Source organism: Cavia porcellus, unplaced genomic scaffold, assembly GCF_034190915.1.
Source record: "Cavia porcellus strain 051 isolate PalLab524CR breed Dunkin Hartley unplaced genomic scaffold, mCavPor4.1 scaffold_1, whole genome shotgun sequence".
NCBI classification, from domain to species: Eukaryota; Metazoa; Chordata; class Mammalia; order Rodentia; family Caviidae; genus Cavia; species Cavia porcellus.
The window spans coordinates 14,699,926-14,718,367 of NW_026947484.1; the positions used below are offsets into that span (position 1 = coordinate 14,699,926).

Here is an 18,442-nt window from a genome sequence, read left to right on the forward strand (position 1 = left end):
TGGTCAAAATCCCTTTTTTATTAAGGGTTATCAAGCTGTACATGGCCCTCACCCTTCTCTGCTGTGAACTCAGGTCGAACAGTTCACCACTCTTCTGCAGTGGACCAGAGCTGGGTGAGGAGTGGGCCAGAGGGTAGGAGCTCAGTCCCAGCATGCAATGCATCAGCTCAAAGCCCAGGAAGCAGCCCTGGCTCCCCTGGACAGCACGCTGCGGTCCAGAGCTCTCTTGCTGGGAAGCAGACGGTCAAGTCACACTCCCTCCCTGTGCATTCCATATGATGGGGGCATAATAAGCAGCAATGGGGGCCCAGGAAGGTCTGTCTCCCATGGACCTACCCTAAAAGTTGGAGAGGGCAGTAAAGAATTTCCTTTCTGATCCTGCAATTTAGAAATCTTCCTCCTTAGTGTCAAAAGATGGTGTGAAGGGAGCTGGGGGCAAAGGCCTCCACCAGAACATAAAGCAAAAGGCAAACAGAAGGGCAGCAAGCGAACAGAAGGGGGGGGGGGCAGGAGGCACACACATGCCGGTGATGTGCAGGAGGCAGAAGAGAGGTGAGCTGGCTGCAGCACTGGATGAGAACTGGGGTGAGGTAAGGGCCACAGCCTTAGCTGCTCATCTGTCCTGATCAGAGTGGGGTAGGCCTGACCCCCCGACTCCACAGTTGGCACAGGATCTCCCTGCTTGGCAGCTTCTGTCACGGGCAGCCCTCTCTGGAGACTTGCAGGGGTGGATGCGAAGGTGGCAGTACTGGGGCTGGGCCGGGACCAGTTTCTAGCACCACACTCTGAGCCAAGGGAGTCCTGGGGATGAGGCTGAAGTCTTGTGCACCCCGGCTTCCTAGGCCCCAAATTCTTTTCCTGGGGCTGCCTCAAGCCCACTGTTGGCACCTCCCTAGGCCAGGCACAGACACACAAACACCACACATGTGGAACCAGGCAGCACTCCAAGGAGCCTTCCATGGTGGGCAGATGGGATGGCAGGGCAGCGGTAGCCTCCATCCTGGGGCATGAGAACACTCCTCTATCTTGTCTATACCTGTGGGGAGAAGCACATGGTAGTGGTGATATGTCATCAGGTATCGGCTTGCCCCACAGGAGCCCAGAGACACAGGAAAAGGGAAGCCTGATTCCTAGGGAGTACACGAAGGAAAACCTAGCCTTGCACTTCAGAGCAGTTGAGTGAAGGAAGGGCAGGGTATTTGGAAGGGACAGGGCAGTACCTCTATAGGGGTGGGGTCATCTTCCTTCACCTGGGAAGCTGTTACTCCACTTGCAAGTTACTTCTTCTGGCAGTTCCTAAGAGGCCCTGGAGCACTTACCTTGTGCACCTGAGGGGGCAGCTCGTCCTCGGAGCCCTCTTCAGGCACAGGTTCAGGATGCCTTGATGCTGGCTGCCCATCTTCAGCCCACCCTCCAAGAGGCAGCCGGGAGAAGTGAGAGGGCATGCGAGGCACTGTGCCAGGATCTAGAGAGACACAAGAAAGAAGGAGAGAGTTGGGAGTGCTCCGGGGGTTAATGTCCTTGGGCTGCATAACGCTGACTTCTTTCCTCTCCTAAGGAACTAACCCTTCCCAGCAGCTGTCACCTGGATGCCTTGGTGGATACCTGTGATGCCTCCATAGCGCCTCTGGAAACCTCCGTGTAGGGCAGTAGTCTCCGGTGCCCCAGGCCGGGGTACAGCACAAGGATAGCTGGCAGAGCGGGGGATAGGTTGGGAAGCCCGGCTGCCCTCTCCGCCCTCTTCAGGGGCACTCTCCCCACTCTCATCACTCTCCCGGCGATGCCACACATGCCGCTCGGGTTCAGCTTGGGTCTGCTGCTTGTGGAGCTGGAGAAATGAAGGAGAACAGAGGGTGTCTCAACAGCTAACCCCACCAAGGTATCAGCCCATTCACACTCAACCTCATACCAAGAATCCCTCACCCAGAGCTCTTACTGTGTTAGCAGTATACAACAGATGTCTGATGCTCTATGATTACATTCCCAGCAGACTCCTTGAAGGAGCCTGTGTACAGGTATAAGGGCCCTCCTTTTACCCATTCAAGAACAAAGTGATCAGGGTTTAAGTGCCAGGCACTCTTAATTGCAGGGTAACATCACAGTGAACAAAACAGACAAAAATGCCAGCACGAAGGGGGCTTATGCACTCCTGGTAGTGACTAGGGGAAAAGACAGATAGTGAACAATTAAATAAAAAGAGACAAGCTGGGCACAGAGGTGCACACCTTTAATCCCACAGTGTGGGAGGCTGAGACAGGAGGACTGACAGTTCAAGTCCTGCCTGGGCAACTTAGCAACTTAGTTAGACCTTGTCTTAAAAAGAGGAGTGGGGGCTAGGGATATAGCTCAGTGTGAAGGTCCTGGGTTCAGTGGTTCAAGGCAGTACAAGGCAGAGAGAGAGAGTGAGAAGAAGAAAAAGGAGGAGAAAAAAAAGGAGAGGACAGAAGATGAGGAGGAAGAAGAAGGTAGAGAAAGGAATGAATATATGGTGCCAAATGCTGTGGGGAAAAACAGAACAGGAAGGGTCAGAGGATGGGCAAGGAAGACTTACTGAGTACTTTCAGAGAAAGTCTCATGAATAGGAGGAGGAGGACTGAGTGTCTCAGGATGTGGACTCTAAGGAGGAGGATGGAAAATACGAAGGCCCTGAATGACAGTATGTTTGGTAAAGAGGCTGTAAAGAAGGTGTATGAGAATGGAGATCACAAAGCAGGTAAGAAAAAAAAGGCAGGGGATTGGAATCCATGTCCTTTACATCTGCAGCCCTCGGTTCCACTGTTCAGCTGCCGCTCACCTGGTGCATGTAGAGGGCGTGCAGGCTCATCTCGGTGGATGCGTATTCCGACAGCACCAGGCTCTGCAGCTGTCCTTCCCACACGCTGCTCCCAGAGCTCGCTGTCCTGGCATCCACCCTGTCCCTCCAAGCACAGACAGCAGCTGTCAATACTTTCCAAACCCATACAAGTTGTTGGGGGCTGCTGCTGTGCCCTCCCATCTTGGCCCACCTCTACTCACCCAGAGCCTGTCATGGTGCTGGGTGCACGGCCCACAGGGGCCTGCCCAGGCTGCAGGGGGGAGAAGGAGCGTAGGGCGGAGGCAACTTCGGCCCTGTGCCTGGAGCCCTGCAGGTCTCTGGGCAGTGGGGGCCCCCGGCAGGATGAGCCAGCTACCACATTTGCAATAAGGCTCAGAGGCTGTGAGAAAAAGGAGTGGGCAGAATTCTCAGGGCACAGGAAAGGTCTCTGGCCCACTAGCATTCTTTACCTCTGGACCTGGTGCACAGATTGGGCAGACTGGCCCTGTCCCTCCAAACTTTCCATCCCATGTCCTGTCCTTGGCTTCCTGCTCCTGCCCATCCTCTCCGGTCCCCGGGAACACACCTCAGTCTCTGACTGTAAGGACTGGATAGATGTGAAGAGGGCATTTTCGGGGAGCAGACCCCCTTGAGCAAGGCCAGCAGCTGCTCCATCCCGCTGAACCTGCTCTTTCAGGAAACCCAGGAAAGCTGTGCTCTCACGAGGTGGTTGCCAGCCAGGGTTGGTGATGGCAAAGTGCATGAGTGATAATTCTGTCTTCCCATCTTCAGCTTGCTGGTATACCGAGGCCTCGGTCTGTCCACCAGACAGCCACTGCACAAGCAAAACACAGTAAGCAGATTTCTTTCTTTTTTTTTTTTTTTTTTTCTTTTTCATTTTTATCGGTACCAGGGATGGAACTCATGACTGCCTGCTTGCAAGGCAGGTGCTTATGCCGCTGAGCTAAACCCCCAGCCCCAGTAAGCAGATTTCTTACAGGAGTCTTTCCTGGTACAGGAGATGTGCTGTCCTGGAGCACAAGGACTGCAATGTAATATATTGTCCATTGCCCAGAGTTCCATCCCAGGCCACTTGTTTGTATTGTGCCTTTCTTAAGGGAGCTTGGCCAGCAGTGCAAATTAGGGCCAAAATGTAGCCCTGGCTCCTGGTTACCAAACAGGGCTGCCCAGAAGAGGCACGGCTGCCTTTTTGTGACTTGCTGGCTCACAAAGCGTAGCTTTTTGCAATTTGCACAAAGACACCATGTGCCAGCATCATCCCTGGCTATCTTCCTCCCTCCAGTCCCAGTACCTGGGGATGACCATGCTGACGAACATCCATCTGAGCAAAGGAACAGGTATCCCCAACACCAACGACCTCCACGGTGAAGTTGCGGAAGAAGTCTATGATCTCTAGGGCCCGTGGACGAAGGCAGAAGATGAGGATGAGGGGTGTGACAATGGGGCTCAGCAACTCTTCCAAGATAAATACCTAAAAGAGAGGGGACCAAGGTCACAAGCAAGCAAGAAGGACCTTAGCCATGACCGCCAAGCTACCAGCCAGTCTCTAGCAGGCCCTAACTCCAACTCCACTCACTGCCTTGTACTGGAAGAGCTGGGCAAACTCGTCCCGGGTCTGCGAGCGGTGGGCATTACCCTGCCAGTGGTCAGGCATGTAGTGGATGTGAGCGAGGATCACGCGGAGCAGCTGCTCAGGGCAGAACACCATGTGCTGATCCGGGATGAAGGACCTGGTAGAATCAGAGCCACGGTGAACTGGAAGCCCTCCTTGCAGTGCCAGTCTGCTCACTCCCACCTGCTCCCCAGCCCACCTGCACACAGTCACGGTGACCCCCAGCAGTGTGACGGTGGTGAGGACATGCTCCACAGCCAACACGTCTTCATCGTAGATGGTGAGGGCAATAAGCACAGCCAAGATGGAGCCAGCAAAGAAAGCACCGTTCTTGGCCAGCAATGTCAGCAGAGGTGACAAGAAGCAATTCATGTACTTGGAGGCGGGCTTATAGCCACGGTTGAGGCGGGACTGCAGCTCGTGCTCCAGCTCGTTGAAGTGGCGGAGGTAGCAGCGGCCATAGAGCGACCAGCAGCGTGCTCCCAGGGCCCCTGGCTCCCGCTTGAGCACCTCGGCATAGCTGAAGAAGGCGTAGAGGATCTGCCAGATGAGGATGAGGGGGCACAGCAGGAAGTTGGCGATGCCAATCCACAGGATGCGGTTGCTGAGGCGCTGGGCCAGCTCTAGCCGCTGCCCGCCACGTTTGTACTCAGCTTTGAGGCTCCATTCATTGAGAAACAGAGAGCCAGGTCCCCAGAAGAGGATCAGCTCAAAGTTGTACTTGAGGCCACGGGTGAAAAACACGACCTCCCCGAGGCCAGGCAGGCGGAAACGCAGAGGCAGCAGGGACTTGTTCACCAGTGCCACCATGTAGTTCTGGAAACGGAGGATGCGATGGTAGATGTCCAGTTCTGTCAGCTCTCGCTTGTGGATGCAGATCTGGTGCTCTTTCTGGGTCTGCACAATCCGGGCCTGCACTTCCTGCCACGTGCAGTATGGAAGTGCAGACTGTGGAGTAGGTGGGGAAAGGACAGCCCTGGTCATTACCTGATCCCCTTGCCCTGCACAAAGAGGCTCAGGGGTCACATGCTCAGCTGAGTGGAGCCTTTCAGCAGTTGCTCCCTGACCTCCTGCTAGTTTGAATCTCAAATGTCCCCCAAAACCCCAGGTGTTGATGGCTTGGTCACCAGCTGAGGATGCTCTGGGAAGGTGGTGGTATGTTTAAGAAGTAGGCCTTGGGGGCTGGGGGTTTAGCTCAGCGGCATAAGCACCTGCCTTGCAAGCAAGCTGTCATGAGTTTGATCCCCGGTACCGATAAAAATGAAAAAGACAAAAAAAAAAAAAAAAAAAAAGAAGTAGGCTTAGCCAGAAAGAAGGAAGCTTGAGGCACTTCTAATTAAATGATGCACCTTGAGACCATACTCTTTAAGAGAAATAAATTGCACATAAAATGTTTAAATACTGCATTGTTTCTCTGGGAAGAGAACTGAAAGTATAAATAAAGGCCAAAATGTATGATATTAGGAAATGGGAAGAAAATGTTCAAAGAGAAACAAAGGTGGGGAGGGGAGAAAGGAAAAGATAAAAAGAGAATAGAAGTATAAAAAATGGAAACAAAACTTTTATAAATAAGAAGAAAAAGGGTTCAAGGCAGGGGATGGTAATGAGAATAAAAGCAGCAAGATATATTATGTACAGATACAATGTCATCATTATATATACCTAAAATGTATCAACAAAGTTTTTTCAAATGCAAAAAAAAAAAAAAAAGAGAGAGTGAGAAAGAAAGAAAGAAAGAGGTCTAATGGGAGGAAGTCAGATGATCAGGGGCATGCTTTTGAAGGGCATATTGGGACTTGAAACCCTGGCCAGTTCCTGTTTTTATTTTTATTTCTTGGCTGCCATGAGATAAACAGATCCTCTGTTGCATGCTTCTGCCATGATATAGTGCCTCCTGCAGGCCCAAAAGCAAATGGGGGAACCAAGTGTGGAGTGCAACCTCTAAAACTGTAAGCCAAAATAGACCTTCCCTCTTTACAAGCTGATTATCTTGGCTATTGCGTCACGGTAATGGAAAGGTGACCAGCACATTGCCAGTGATGGGTATCAGTGGGTAATGCTCAGGAAGACACCTCATTTTTCCCAAGACATCTTAGGGCGTGGTGCTAATACCCCACTTCCATCTTACCATGGGGATGCGCAGAGCATGCAGGTAGAAGGAGTGGATCTCCCAATAGCAGCAAATGTTATAGATGAACTTGATAAGCCGGTGGATCCAGAAGACACCAGCAATGACCAGGATGGTGATAAGGGAGCCATTTTCCTGAATCCTGGTGAGGGGCAAAGGAGATGGGGGGTGGCCCTTTATTAAGGAAGGGCTCTTTAAGACATGCTGCTATTCCAAAGGATTCCTCTAGCTTAAGCCTAAGTCTGTGTTCTGGGGCATGAGTTCCTGCCTCATGCTCCCTTGCTCACCTGTCAGCAAAACTAGACTCCAGTGCCCTGTGACCTACAGCCTTACCTGGCACTACAGACTTGGGCAGGCAAGAAGGCGTCTGGCAGAGTGACCTTGACAGGTTCAGTAGGATGTAGACTGTGGTTCACCATCTTGTTGGCAAATAGGATGTCGTAGTCCACACAGCTAACCAGGAAGGTGGTGAAGGCAACCACAAAAAGGAACTGCCTAGGGAGTTGGGAAGAAGGAGTACAGCCCAAGACTCAGAGAGGCATCAATGAAATAAAGTGGGACAACAGAAGAACCTAGAAACAGCCAAACAGAATGGGAAATCGAAGGGGGTGGAGCAATCCCAAAAGGCCTTCTCTGGGATTGTTTAGTCCCAAAGAACCTTTTCCAGCCCATATCAGTCCCTAGTTTTTGCTCTTAGCCTCAGACACCTTGGTATCAGCTGGTTTTCATCACTTCATGGGAATCTGCCACTCCCACCACCACCACTGGATTTAACTTTTAGAGGTTTCATGATTGTGGTCTCTGGTCTCTCCTTTCTGATCCCTTTTTTTTTTTTTTATTTGCCTAGCAGGCACTTACACTGCTGAGCTAAACCCCTGGCCTCTGATCCTCTTGAGATTGTAGTCAGAAGCCCTTTCAGATAGGAACTCTTTTCTCATTAAGGAAGGGCTTCCCAACTCTTTCCCCTTTGGCAACACCATAAAATTTCTCCCAACTAGAAGGCTGCCAGCAACAGGCAGGCGTAAGATACAACCAAAGCAGCATAGAGGCTCTTTCTTCAAATAAAGGGCTACCATATCTGAGCACCTAGCTAGACCACACACATCCTGCTGAAGTTCTAACAAAATGTTCAGCACATATGTAAGTTCTCTTGGAAGAGAGAGGACTTGGAAAGCTGTTCTGTAAAAGGGGAGGCTGTACGTTTTGGTGCTACACAGGGTCCAGAACTATAGAGGTTTTGCAGTTTTGAGCCTGGGTCTGAGTAATAAGGCCAGTGGAACCAGATATTGGCAGGAGGAGTAGAAAGACTGAGATGCATTCCTTCACCACATCATCTGTCTCTTCCCTTTCACATACTTACATGAGCTCAAAGATCTCCCCAATGAGCATACACGTGAAGCCATTCTTCTGGTGTAGGTTATAAACGTATACATGTTAAGAAAAAATGATTCGTAAAAAGCAATTGAGAACACAGACGTTGATGTCACACACCCGAGCTTAGGTGCTAGCTCTGTGACTCTCTAGAATAGGATTTTAAGCAAGTTACTTAACCTCTCTTAAGTTTTTGTCAATAGTGGTAAATTAGAGATAGTAATACCTGTTTTATTATAGGATTACTAGGTCCAAGAAAATCCATGAAGAGTATCTGACACAGAACTGACAAAGAACGAGTCAAAAGACATTAATTAGTACCATGATTAAAATCCCATCAGAAAGGAGGATCACTCTTAGAAAGGCAGCATATAAATCAACACCACAAAAGGCATACAGGGCCTGTATGCCTTTTGTGGTGTAAGTGTGGGGTATCATTATTTTTAATGATCACTATTTCATTCTCTTTCAGCCTCAGGATGTCATTTCCCCTTACAGGGATGAGAATTCAACCTACCCACACTTTCCCTCAGGGACCTGACTCAGCGAGGGGCTAAGGGTCCCAGAGTACCATCACAGGGACATAAAGGATATTCGGGAGAAGAATAGGTCAAGGTTTTCAATATGGTGCCAAGGTGCTGTAAACAGAACAGAAATGTCAAGAGCCTGAACAGAAATGTCAGAGCCTTGCTCCCTCAATGTCCTTCCACCAACTGTCTCTGTGTCCCAGCAACTCACACTTGCTCCCCTCAGCAACGTGCACCAACAGGTCCTCCTCCCCAGGGGGTGAATCGCTATAGGAGGCCTCTAGGCGTTGATATTCGGTGTCAAACTGCGCCATCACCGCAGCCCCCAGTCCACCTGGTCCACCTGCCAGTGATGAGGAAGAAGAAATCTTGGTTCAGAATCAGATGCTGTTTACCTGCTGCTCTTCCTACTAGAGCAGAGGTGAGAACAAATCCTTGGGCTTTGGCTTTACCACTAGTTTCCTTGGCCCAAAGGCAGAGCAGGAGTTACTGGCCAAGGAGAGTAGTAAGCCTCGGGGTCAGGAGACCCTTGATTCCGGTCAGTCATTCCCAGAGCCTTTATCGGGTGAGTGCTAATGCCTCCCTAGCCTGCAGCCAGAATCTGCCCCTTTGGGGGGGTGGTGAGCTTTTTTGTGTCTTCTATTCAATGGAAGGAAACTACCCCCCTTCCCCTCCTGGAAACCCTGGTCTCCCCAGAGACTAGCAGTTTGAAAGTATTTTGTAAACAAAGGTTTAAGACAAGCACATGGCCCTACCAGCTCCATGGACAGTGTCTGCTCCACTCCAGCCCTCGATGCCCTGGCTTGACAGCTGCTGGAGGAGAAGGTGTCAGGCCCCAGAGAGCCATGAGTGGGGACAGAACCCCAACCCTCCCGCCCACCCAAATACCAGGAGCAGGAGGGCAGGAAGGCTACAGTGAAGAAGAGGCGTTCTCCAGCCTAGGACTGTGAGACCCCTCCTCTGGCTATACTACACAGGGCCAGCTATCCACATCTAGGATACCAGGAGGTAACTTAGTGCCCCTGTGGAGCCTGAGTCAGTACAGGCTGGAGACTGGGTGGCCCTCTGGACTGTCTTCATTGCCCCACTCCAGTTTCAGAAATCAGACATGCCTCTTAGGGTCCACAAAACCCCAAAGAGTATTTTTTGAAGAGGGTCCACCTCTTCCACTGTTCTTGTCTTTCCTTTTTTTTTTTTTTTAAAACCAAAGACCCAACAGAAACGATCTGCATAGGAAATTCCAAATCTGTGTAGCTCCAGATACTGAGTGACTCTGTGGGTTGCCTCGATCGCTAGAGCCAGACAGGGTCAAGGTGGTACTCACTCAGACACTGCAGACCCTGAGGACCCTGGTTTTGGCCTCACAGGGCCCAATTGGTATTTCCCGGGCTAGTGAGAGCCCTGTCTCTCAAGAAATCCACCACTCACCAGGTCAGGGTAGACCCCGGGCCCAGGGATCCCCGGCAGTCAGGGCCTGGTTCATGGATTCCTGCGGATGCTGGAGGTCGATTCCCGCGGTGGGCTGGGTTTGCTTTCCCACACCCAGCCACCGGGACCGAGCTCAGGGCGCCCTAGGGTCGCCCAGCCCCAAGCCGGGTAGGGTTTGGCTTCCAACAGCGGTCTACCTCGTGCGCGGTCCCGCCGCCCATGCGCGCCCCCGCCCCCGCGCGCACGCTATCAAAACATTCTGGCTGCGCGCCCCCCACCCCGCCCGAGGCGCCCTTTTCCCTGCTGCTGGCGGCCAGCTCACTTGGTCTCCGGGGACAACCTGGCTAGGTCCGGCCTGGGCCCGGGATTTCAGTACTCAAATCTCGCGTGTCACCTCACGAACCGCGACCCCTCGGATTCCAGACTCTCGGTCTCTTCGGCTCAGCTCGGCTCGGCAGGATCCCGAGCGCTAGGCCCGGCGTCTGCCACTCACTGTGACCCGCAGCTAGCCTGGCCTATGAACATGAGGGGTGGAGACACGACAGCCAATTCTCGGCCTAGAAGGTGGGACAAAAGGCTAGGGGCGGGGTTTGAACGTCAGAAGACCAATCATATACTCTGGACGGGGCGGGGCTCGGGTGCCGGCGAAGCTGTTTGTCCTCTTCGCGACCCCGTAGTGACGGGATTGTTGAGTTGCAGAAATCTGGCTTTCGAATAAAGCTTTCCTCTCCGATCCTCGGGAAGTTTGTTGCAGTTTCTGAGGGTAGGGGCGAATGTGTGATTTAGTCGTTGCCGGATCTTTATCCCTCGAGTAACGAAGGTCAGTTAGGCAACATCAGTGACCAACTCTGTGAGTCAACTCTGTGGGTCACAATTTGGATCTGGACGCTCCCCCATTACACTTTCGGGGTTTGAGTCCATTTGAGAAAATGAGGCGGGACTACCTATTTATCGCGGAGCTGACCCTAATGGCAGGTTGAAAGCCAAGGAGTCTTGTAGGTTGGGGGAAACTAAGGCAGGCAAGCAGGAGACGTGGCAGTAGGATCTCGCCCTGGTGAGTTCTAACTCCCATTCTGCTCCAGGAGCTGCTTTTGAGTAATTCCGGTTCAGACATGTCGCCGGCTCCAGCTGCCCCACCAGTTCCTGCGTCGGTCTCCCTGTTTGACCTCACTGCGGATGCTCCACTCCTTCGGGGCCTGAGCCTGGTGAGCCAGGCTCCCGAGGAGGCTATGGTCCGGCCTCTGCCTACTTCCTGTCCAGGTATCCGAGAAGATTGGGGGTGGATCCATGAGGAATAGGGTTCATTGGAGCATAACACTTTTCCGAGGAACACTCTTACTGGTATTTACAAGCTCAGGGGCCCAATTGACTTTTTTCCTGCAGGATACAGTTTTTCTAAAAATGCATTTAATCTCCGGGTAGTTTTCAGCACAGGCCCCTGAGTTGTCTCCAATATCCAAGCAAGTCTTTGGATATTGCTGTGCTTCATTACATTAACACCACGGCCTTCAAAAACACTTTACAATTCCTTGATATAGTCCAAATTTAAGTGGACTCCAGGGAAACCATTCCATAAAAGTTTATTATTGGTTTTGTAAAACTTTATTCTTTTGGGTACTGCTTTCTTACATTTCTCTTTAGATTAGTTGGAATTGTAAGCTTTTTTTTTTTTTTTTTTTTTTTTTGGTACCGGGGAGCAAACTCAGAACCTTGCGCTTGCCAGGCAGGTGCTTAAGCCATCTGAGCTAAATCCCTGGGCTTTAAAATGACATTTAGGAAGTGGTTTGTACCATTAAAATAAAGGAGTCGGGGTGTAAGTCAGTAATAAAGTGCTTACCTTTTTCTGGACTGGATCTTCAGCACTGCAAAAAATATAACAATAAAATAATGTTATAGCTTACTGCAAAAGGAGGTGAAACTCAGACACCTTTCAGGGGCCTGGAAGCAAAGCAAAGATGTTTGAAATTCTCCCAGGCCTTGTCTTCATGGGAACATTTCCACTCATCTTGGGAGTGGCTGTTGGGCAGGTGCATCTGCAAGTTCACTAATGAAGAGAAGGAAAGTTGTCCTTTGTATCACTGGAGTTTGCTGGAAAGAGAACTCTGGAATTAATTGTTAACTGTGTCAGAGGGTTTGGAGAACACTGATTAAGGAAACACTTTTCTGATTGATAAAAAAAAGGGGCTGGGGATTTAGCTCAGCGGCATAAGCGTCTGCCTTGCAAGCAGGCAGTCGTGAGTTTGATCCCCGGTACCGATAAAAAGGAAAAAGAAAAAAAAAACTCACTTATGGTCGTTTACTCTTTCTTTTTAATTTTTTTTTTGTCTTTTTTGAGATAGGGTATTGCTGTGCTGTTCAGACTGGCCTTGGGCTCACTTTGTAGCACAGGTTGGTCTTGAATTCGAAGTGATTCTCCTGCCTTAGCCTCCTGAGTGCTGGGATTACAGGCGTGTGTCACCACGCCTGGTCTATACCTTTATGATTACTGGATTGTAAATCCCTTGAAGGCAAGGTCATGCTGTCACTTTCTTCTTTGTATTAACATAATTAACATAATTCCAGGCACTGTGGATTTACCCACACTTTTTACCTCCAATTACCCTTTCTTTAGATTCAGGGAAGAAAGCAAGCCCAGAAAAAAAAGTACTCCAGGGTCCTCTGGATATTTCAGAGAAGTTATTTTGTTCAGCCTGTAACCAGAGCTTCCAGAACCACCAGGAACAGGTAAATGGCCATTATAACATCTAGGCTATCTGGGACTAGGTATTAAGAAAAGTATGATGTGAGTAGGGAGAGATAGATAATTGATTTGTCTTAAGTTATTGCTTGTCTAAAGCAGTTGCCTATGCCTCCTAAAAGCAGTTGGTGTTACCTGGTCATACTTCCTGGGGAATTCTGTGAGTGGCCTTCACTACTAGATAAGGTCAGGTGGGTACATTTTTGTCTTCTGCTTCTTTGCCTTTGTACCAGAGAGAACACTATAAGCTTGACTGGCATCGATTTAATCTGAAGCAACGTCTCAAGGACAAGCCTCTCCTATCTGCCTTGGACTTTGAAAAGCAGAGCTGCACAGGTGATCCCGCTGAGAGTAGGGTCCTGGGGTAGGAGGGATCCCTAAAAAGTTTTGAGGAGAGGTCAAAGACAGGGTACCAGATTTGTGTGTCCTATTGTCTGCAGGAGATCTGTCCAGCATCTCAGGATCAGAAGAGTCAGACTCGGCCAGTGAAGAGGATTTACCAACACTAGGCAAAGAAAGGGCTGAATGTGAGAGGCCTAACCGACCCCAAGGCTTTTTCCCCCATCGGGTTCTTTTCCAGAATGCCCAGGGCCAATTTCTTCATGCCTACCGCTGTGTCCTAGGCCCTCACCAGGCAAGTAGCAGCACAGATTGTATGGTCAACTCAGCTTGTACTTTTAGACCACATTTCTCCTTTGCCAATCCGTATGTCACTGCTTCCCTTCCTCCTTTTGGGTGTAGGTGTCACACTTGACAGCACAGTCAGGACTGAAACTGGCCTAAATCTTGAAAGTGTCAAGTCTAATGGAATTGTTTGGAAACAGACCATTCTCCATTTGAGTTGTGGTTCTGCCTCTTGATCTTGTCTTGTCTTTTTTATTTTTTGTCTTTTTCCTTTTTATCGGTACCGGGGATCGAACTCACGACTGCCTGCTTGCAAGGCAGGAGCTTATGCTGCTCGCCCCAGCTCCTTGTCTTTGTCTTTTTTGAGACGGGGTCCCGCTATGCAGTTCAGGCTGGCTTTGAGCTCACTTTGTAGCCCAGGCTGGTCTTGAACTCACAATGATCCTCCTACCTCAGCCTCCCAAGTTCTGGGATTACAGGCGTGAGCCACCACACCTGGCTCAGCTTGCTTGCTTTGTAAAATAAAAACAAGGCTCAGGATGACTGTAGTAAATGAGAGCATGTGTGAAGCACTTCCCATGGCACTCGCTTTCTTGCTCCCAATGAGTTAGCACATAGAATGTTTTTGTCTGTCATATAGGTTCCTCCAGATGACGCAAAACTGCTACTACAGAGCCTGCAAAATGGAGGTCGCAGACACTGTGTGGTGCTCATGGCTGCAGCAGGGCACTTTGCTGCTGGCATTTTTCAAGGGTAAGAGGGTGCTACATGAGGTGAGGACGGCAGGAATTCAGGAATTCTGTTAGTCCTAGAGCACCTTCTTGTCTATAATACCAAGTCTGTGCTATCTACAGAAGAGATGTGGTGACACATAAAACCTTTCACCGCTATACTGTGCGGGCCAAGCGGGGTAGCGCCCAGGGCCTTCGGGATGCCCAGGGTAGGCCATCACGCTCTGCCGGAGCCAACCTGAGGCGTTACAATGAAGCCTCGCTGTATAAGGTGAGTTGGACCTCCTAGTGTGGTGATCCTATCACTTACTCCTTGTCTACTTTTATCCTTTTATCCCTCCTTTCAACTCATTACATGTTATAATGGGGAGGTTTGGGATTCATCCTTTCAGTTTTCATTATTCCTAGGTAGACAAAGTAAAGTAGGGATGCCTAGGTCATCTTTTTCTTTTTGTATTATTCTCTGACTCTCTGCAAATGATCTGTGGGCCAACTTTTGGTTCGAGATTGTGTTTTATTTTTATTTATTTGAGGCAAGGTCTTGCTAAGTATGTAGGCCAGGCTGGCTTTAAATTTGCAGTGATCCTTCTGCCTCAGCCTCCTGAGTTCTGGGTTTATAGGTGTGTGTCACCACAGCGGCTGGTTAGATTTTTAAAATAGCAAGTAAGGACATGCCAGGTAGAGTTCTTTTCTTTTCTAGGATGTTCGTGACCTGCTGACAGGGCCAGGCTGGGCTGAAGCTTTGCAGGAGGCCAGCATAGTTCTGTTGCGTGCCCCCCGTTCTGGCCGGTCCTTGTTCTTTGGAGGCCATGGGGCACCCCTGCAAAGGGAGGATCCCCGACTTTGGGATATCCCCCTCACTACCCGCAGACCTACCTTCCGCGAGCTCCAGCGTGTGTTCCATAAGCTGACCACCCTCCATGTTTATGGTGAGCCTTGGATGCAGGTCCCAAGACTTTTTATGCCTTAGGGTACTCTGTAGCTCAAGCCTTGGTTCTCATCTATACATCCAGGGATTTTCTAGCCCTCTTAACTGAAGCTTGAGGCCTGATTATGGTTTTGGGATGGTTTCTATTGTTTTTTGTTGTCTTTTGTTTTTTGAGACAGATTCTTGCCAAGTAGTTTAGGCTGGCTTTGAACTCACTCTGTAGCCCAGGCTGGCCTCCAACTCATGGTGATCTTCCTGCCTCAGCCTCCCAAGTGGGTTTCAGTCATGCACCATCATGCCCAGCCCTGACTATGTTTTCATTGAGAGAAACTTGGGCTGACTTCTCTTCTGAGAAGTTTGAGAAAGATCTTTTGTTTTATGGCAGAAAACTCTCCGGAAACAGTCAGATTGCACTCACCCCAGACACACTGGAAGACAATGAGAAAGGAGAGGCAGAAGCCTACTGAGGAAGAAAGAAAAAGGGTCTCGAGCAGTGAAAATGAGGAGCTTGGACGGAATGGCAAATCATCTAAACAGGGTTTGAGCATTATCTGGCAACTGTCAGATCTGTCTGGGTGTCTGTCCTAGAAATGCTGTGACACATGTCCTCTTATCATAACTTATCCCAAATGATAGGTGGGCTCATACCATACACACATTCACACATCCTCCAGTGTCTCCTTGTAAATGGGGTATCTCAGAGCAATTACCGGGATGTGTTTAGTGACTTTTCCAATCTGTTATTCTCTTATTTATGGATATATCCCCATGCTTAGAAAAGTCCTAGCATGGAGTAGATGCTTCAAAGTATGGGCATGTGTGGTGGTGTACTCTTGTAATCCCAGCACTTGGAAGGCTGAGGCAGGAGGATCACTGCAAGTTTGAGACCAGCCTAGCCTACGTAGTGAGTACAAGGCCAGCCTGAACTATAGAGCAAGATTCTGTCTCAGTAAAACAAAAAAAAGGGCCAAGGATATAGCTCAGCAGTATAAGCACCTGCCTGGCAAGCATAAGGTCGAGTTCAATTCCTGATACCAAAAAAAAAAAAAAAAAAAAAAAAGAGTGGCACAAGTCCTACACTATTAGATGCTGTGGTCAGGAGGTAGGTCTGCTTCCATGTTTTCCTCTACTGTGCACATCCTAAGGCTGCTCATAGGGAAAATCCAAAGACAAAATAAAAACAATTTCATTTCCAAATGAAATATGAAATACCTCTTCATAGACATGCTCAATTAGCCCACATCCCTTCCACGGTCTGCTTATGTCTTAGACGGATCTATCATGGCAGATTTCTCTCTAGGTTCAGGTTCAGAAGATGAGGATGGATCCCAGGTAGAGTTGGAATTGGTGGAGCTGACCCTGGGGACCCTGGATTTTCGTGAATTTGAGGTATTGCCCAAGAGGAGGAAGAGAAAAAGGAATAAGAAGGAGAAAACACAAGACCATGATGTGGGTGCACATATGACTGTTAACCAGCAACCCCAAGAGGATGAGCCTGTTTCATCTGCTCAGTCAGCCCAGGTGGTTGCAGCCCCCTTGGGGTCTTCAGTGGAGGTATCAGAGGCCCCTGGTGAGCTAGAACTCTGGGATATACTTCTAGCTGCTTGCCGAGCTGGAGACATTGGACAGCTGAAGCTCCAGCTGAGTGCTGGAGTTGCAGACACTGAACTTATGTCTCTACTCAGTGCCCCCATGGGCTCTGGTGGCTTTACCCTTCTGCATGCAGCAGCTGCAGCTGGAAGAGGTGCAGTGGTTCGGCTGTTGCTGGAAGCAGGAGCTGACCCCACCGTGCAGTAAGTAAGGGTCCCCCTGCTGGGACACTCTGGGTATGGAGAGGATAATTTGTGGTCCTGGCCACTTACTGTTTACCTTTTGTCTGACTGGGTGACATTGGGCAAGGTAGGAGGCAAACTGAACCCATTTTTGAGTTTTTGTACCTAGGGACTCCCGAGCCCGGCCACCTTACACTGTTGCAGCTGACAAATCAACACGAAATGAGTTCCGAAGGTTCATGGGAAAGAATCCAGATGCCTACGATTATGACAAGGCTCAGGTCCGCTGGAAAAGGAAAAAGAGGCAGAGCGGGAAGGCACTGTAGATTCTGGCTAGATACTTCTTTACCTGTAGTCTTACCAGAGTGAATGTGTGTGGATCCTACCTAATACCTTTGAAACCCCCCAGGTGCCAGGACCACTGACCCCAGAAATGGAAGCACGGCAGGCTACACGGAAGAGGGAGCAGAAGGCAGCCCGGCGGCAGCGAGAGGAGCAGCAGCGGAAGCAGCAGGAACAGGAAGAGCGGGAACAAGAAGAGCAGCGCCGATTTGCTGCCCTCAGTGACCGAGAGAAGGTGAAGCTGCAGAGTTTGCCAGAGCAAGGCTTTCTTCCTTTAACACCAGCAATGTTTTATGAAAAGTAGAAAAAGAAACAGGCTCTGCAAAGAGAGTCTGAGCCACCCTTCAAGAGAGAACACAGTATCCAAGGCTTCTTTAGCAGTCTTGTCCCTTCCCAGAGGCTACCTGTCACTTCCTGGGTAAACTCTGTCAGGGGGGCCTCGGACCTAACACAGCTTCTCTGTTTCTCAGAGAGCCCTGGCTGCAGAGCGCCGCCTTGCTGCCCAGTCAGGGGTCCCTGCCCCTCCAGTCCTGGACTGTGAGATCACCAATACTCGGTATGGGGCCAGGGACCGAGTGAAGGTGGGGACTCTAGTGTTGTGGGGACCTGGTGTTCAGCTGAAGTGCTGAGGGGATTTGAAGTACCCGGTAACCTCAGAGGGCTGGGGGCAGCTTGGATTGGAAAGTTTCTGGGACACCTATCCAGCTATGTTTCTTCCTCTTCAGACGCTGCTGCAATTGTGGGGCATCGCTCCAAGGCCTCGTTCCCTTTCACTACCTCGACTTCTCTTTCTGCTCCACACGTTGCCTCCGGGATCATCGCTCTCGGGCAGGGAAGCCTGCTTCCTGATCTTCCACCTGGGGCCAGCCCTAGGCCTTGAGAGGACACATTTACACCAGCCCCAAGTTCCTCTTCCCCATGATGCCAGACAGTATTTGGAAGAGCAGGGTAAGAAACTTGCAGGAACCAGGGCAGAGACAGGGCCACAGAGGCATGTGGAACTGGTACTGTCTCTGGATCTTTAATCACAATAAAGTTTGGCAAGGGAATTGCATTTGTACTTACATTCAGAGGTATTCTGGCCTTCCGGTCACCATGGCCAGGACCAAAGGGTCCTGCCCACTCTGTGTCCCAGGTCCTAGGGTCATCTTTTTTCAATGCCCACTTAACTGCATTTGTTCATTGGCACTTTGTGTGTCTGAGAGAATATCAGTGTATGTCGTGTGCAAGGTGCTATTGAGGATAGGCTTGTCCAAAAACTGGACTTGGCGATGATGAGGTACTTTCTCTAGTTCCAGCAATGTGATTTTGTTGATGGCTCCATCAGGAAACAGCAGGGGTCTTGGCACATAAAGGGTCTGTTGTGGTCCCCGAGTTGTCCAGTACCGGCCCAGGTTAAACCCATTGATCCACACTTGACCCTATGG

General features: G+C 50.1%; 3 protein-coding genes across 22 annotated transcripts in view; 1 reads left to right on the forward strand and 2 right to left on the reverse strand.

The window, feature by feature from the left end:
• Atg9a (autophagy related 9A) lies at window positions 1–10,384 on the reverse strand. 14 transcript variants are annotated; one of them, XM_013146165.3, is made up of 16 exons: window positions 10,204–10,384; window positions 9,209–9,266; window positions 8,665–8,796; window positions 8,521–8,564; window positions 7,916–7,980; window positions 6,889–7,050; window positions 6,556–6,697; window positions 4,627–5,375; window positions 4,392–4,545; window positions 4,107–4,286; window positions 3,381–3,629; window positions 3,016–3,194; window positions 2,795–2,912; window positions 1,606–1,828; window positions 1,320–1,465; window positions 1–1,036 (listed from the first exon to the last, which is right to left on the reverse strand). In XM_013146165.3, exons 3-16 carry the CDS (start codon window positions 8,765–8,767, stop codon window positions 1,031–1,033), a joined length of 2,520 nt encoding a protein of 839 aa, XP_013001619.1. In that variant the 5' UTR covers window positions 8,768–8,796; window positions 9,209–9,266; window positions 10,204–10,384; the 3' UTR covers window positions 1–1,030. The 14 variants fall into 14 exon arrangements, with proteins under 14 accessions (XP_013001619.1, XP_005001110.1, XP_005001114.1 ...); XM_005001053.4 differs by having other exon boundaries at window positions 2,795–2,918; XM_005001057.3 differs by having other exon boundaries at window positions 2,795–2,918; window positions 9,209–9,263; window positions 10,276–10,382.
• On the forward strand, window positions 10,296–18,064 carry Ankzf1 (ankyrin repeat and zinc finger peptidyl tRNA hydrolase 1). Of its 4 annotated transcripts, none has more exons than XM_003464003.4 (14): window positions 10,296–10,445; window positions 10,964–11,141; window positions 12,493–12,605; window positions 12,852–12,954; window positions 13,059–13,252; window positions 13,883–13,995; window positions 14,097–14,244; window positions 14,674–14,902; window positions 15,287–15,439; window positions 16,202–16,694; window positions 16,843–16,954; window positions 17,083–17,250; window positions 17,486–17,571; window positions 17,741–18,064. In XM_003464003.4, the coding sequence occupies exons 2-14, from the start codon at window positions 10,994–10,996 to the stop codon at window positions 17,862–17,864; spliced, it is 2,184 nt and encodes a 727-aa protein (XP_003464051.2). In that variant the 5' UTR covers window positions 10,296–10,445; window positions 10,964–10,993; the 3' UTR covers window positions 17,865–18,064. The 4 variants fall into 4 exon arrangements, with proteins under 4 accessions (XP_003464051.2, XP_005001105.1, XP_005001104.1 ...); XM_005001048.4 differs by lacking the exon at window positions 10,296–10,445 and adding an exon at window positions 10,490–10,644; XM_005001047.4 differs by lacking the exon at window positions 10,296–10,445 and adding an exon at window positions 10,549–10,701.
• Glb1l (galactosidase beta 1 like) overlaps window positions 18,021–18,442 on the reverse strand; it is a 10,783-nt gene continuing 10,361 nt past the window's right edge. For all 4 annotated transcript variants that reach the window (XM_005001049.4, XM_063245529.1, XM_023562529.2 and 1 more), the window contains one exon: window positions 18,021–18,436. In XM_005001049.4, coding sequence (XP_005001106.1) covers window positions 18,170–18,436 — 267 coding nt within the window. In that variant the 3' untranslated portion in view covers window positions 18,021–18,169. The remainder of the gene's footprint in view (window positions 18,437–18,442) is intronic.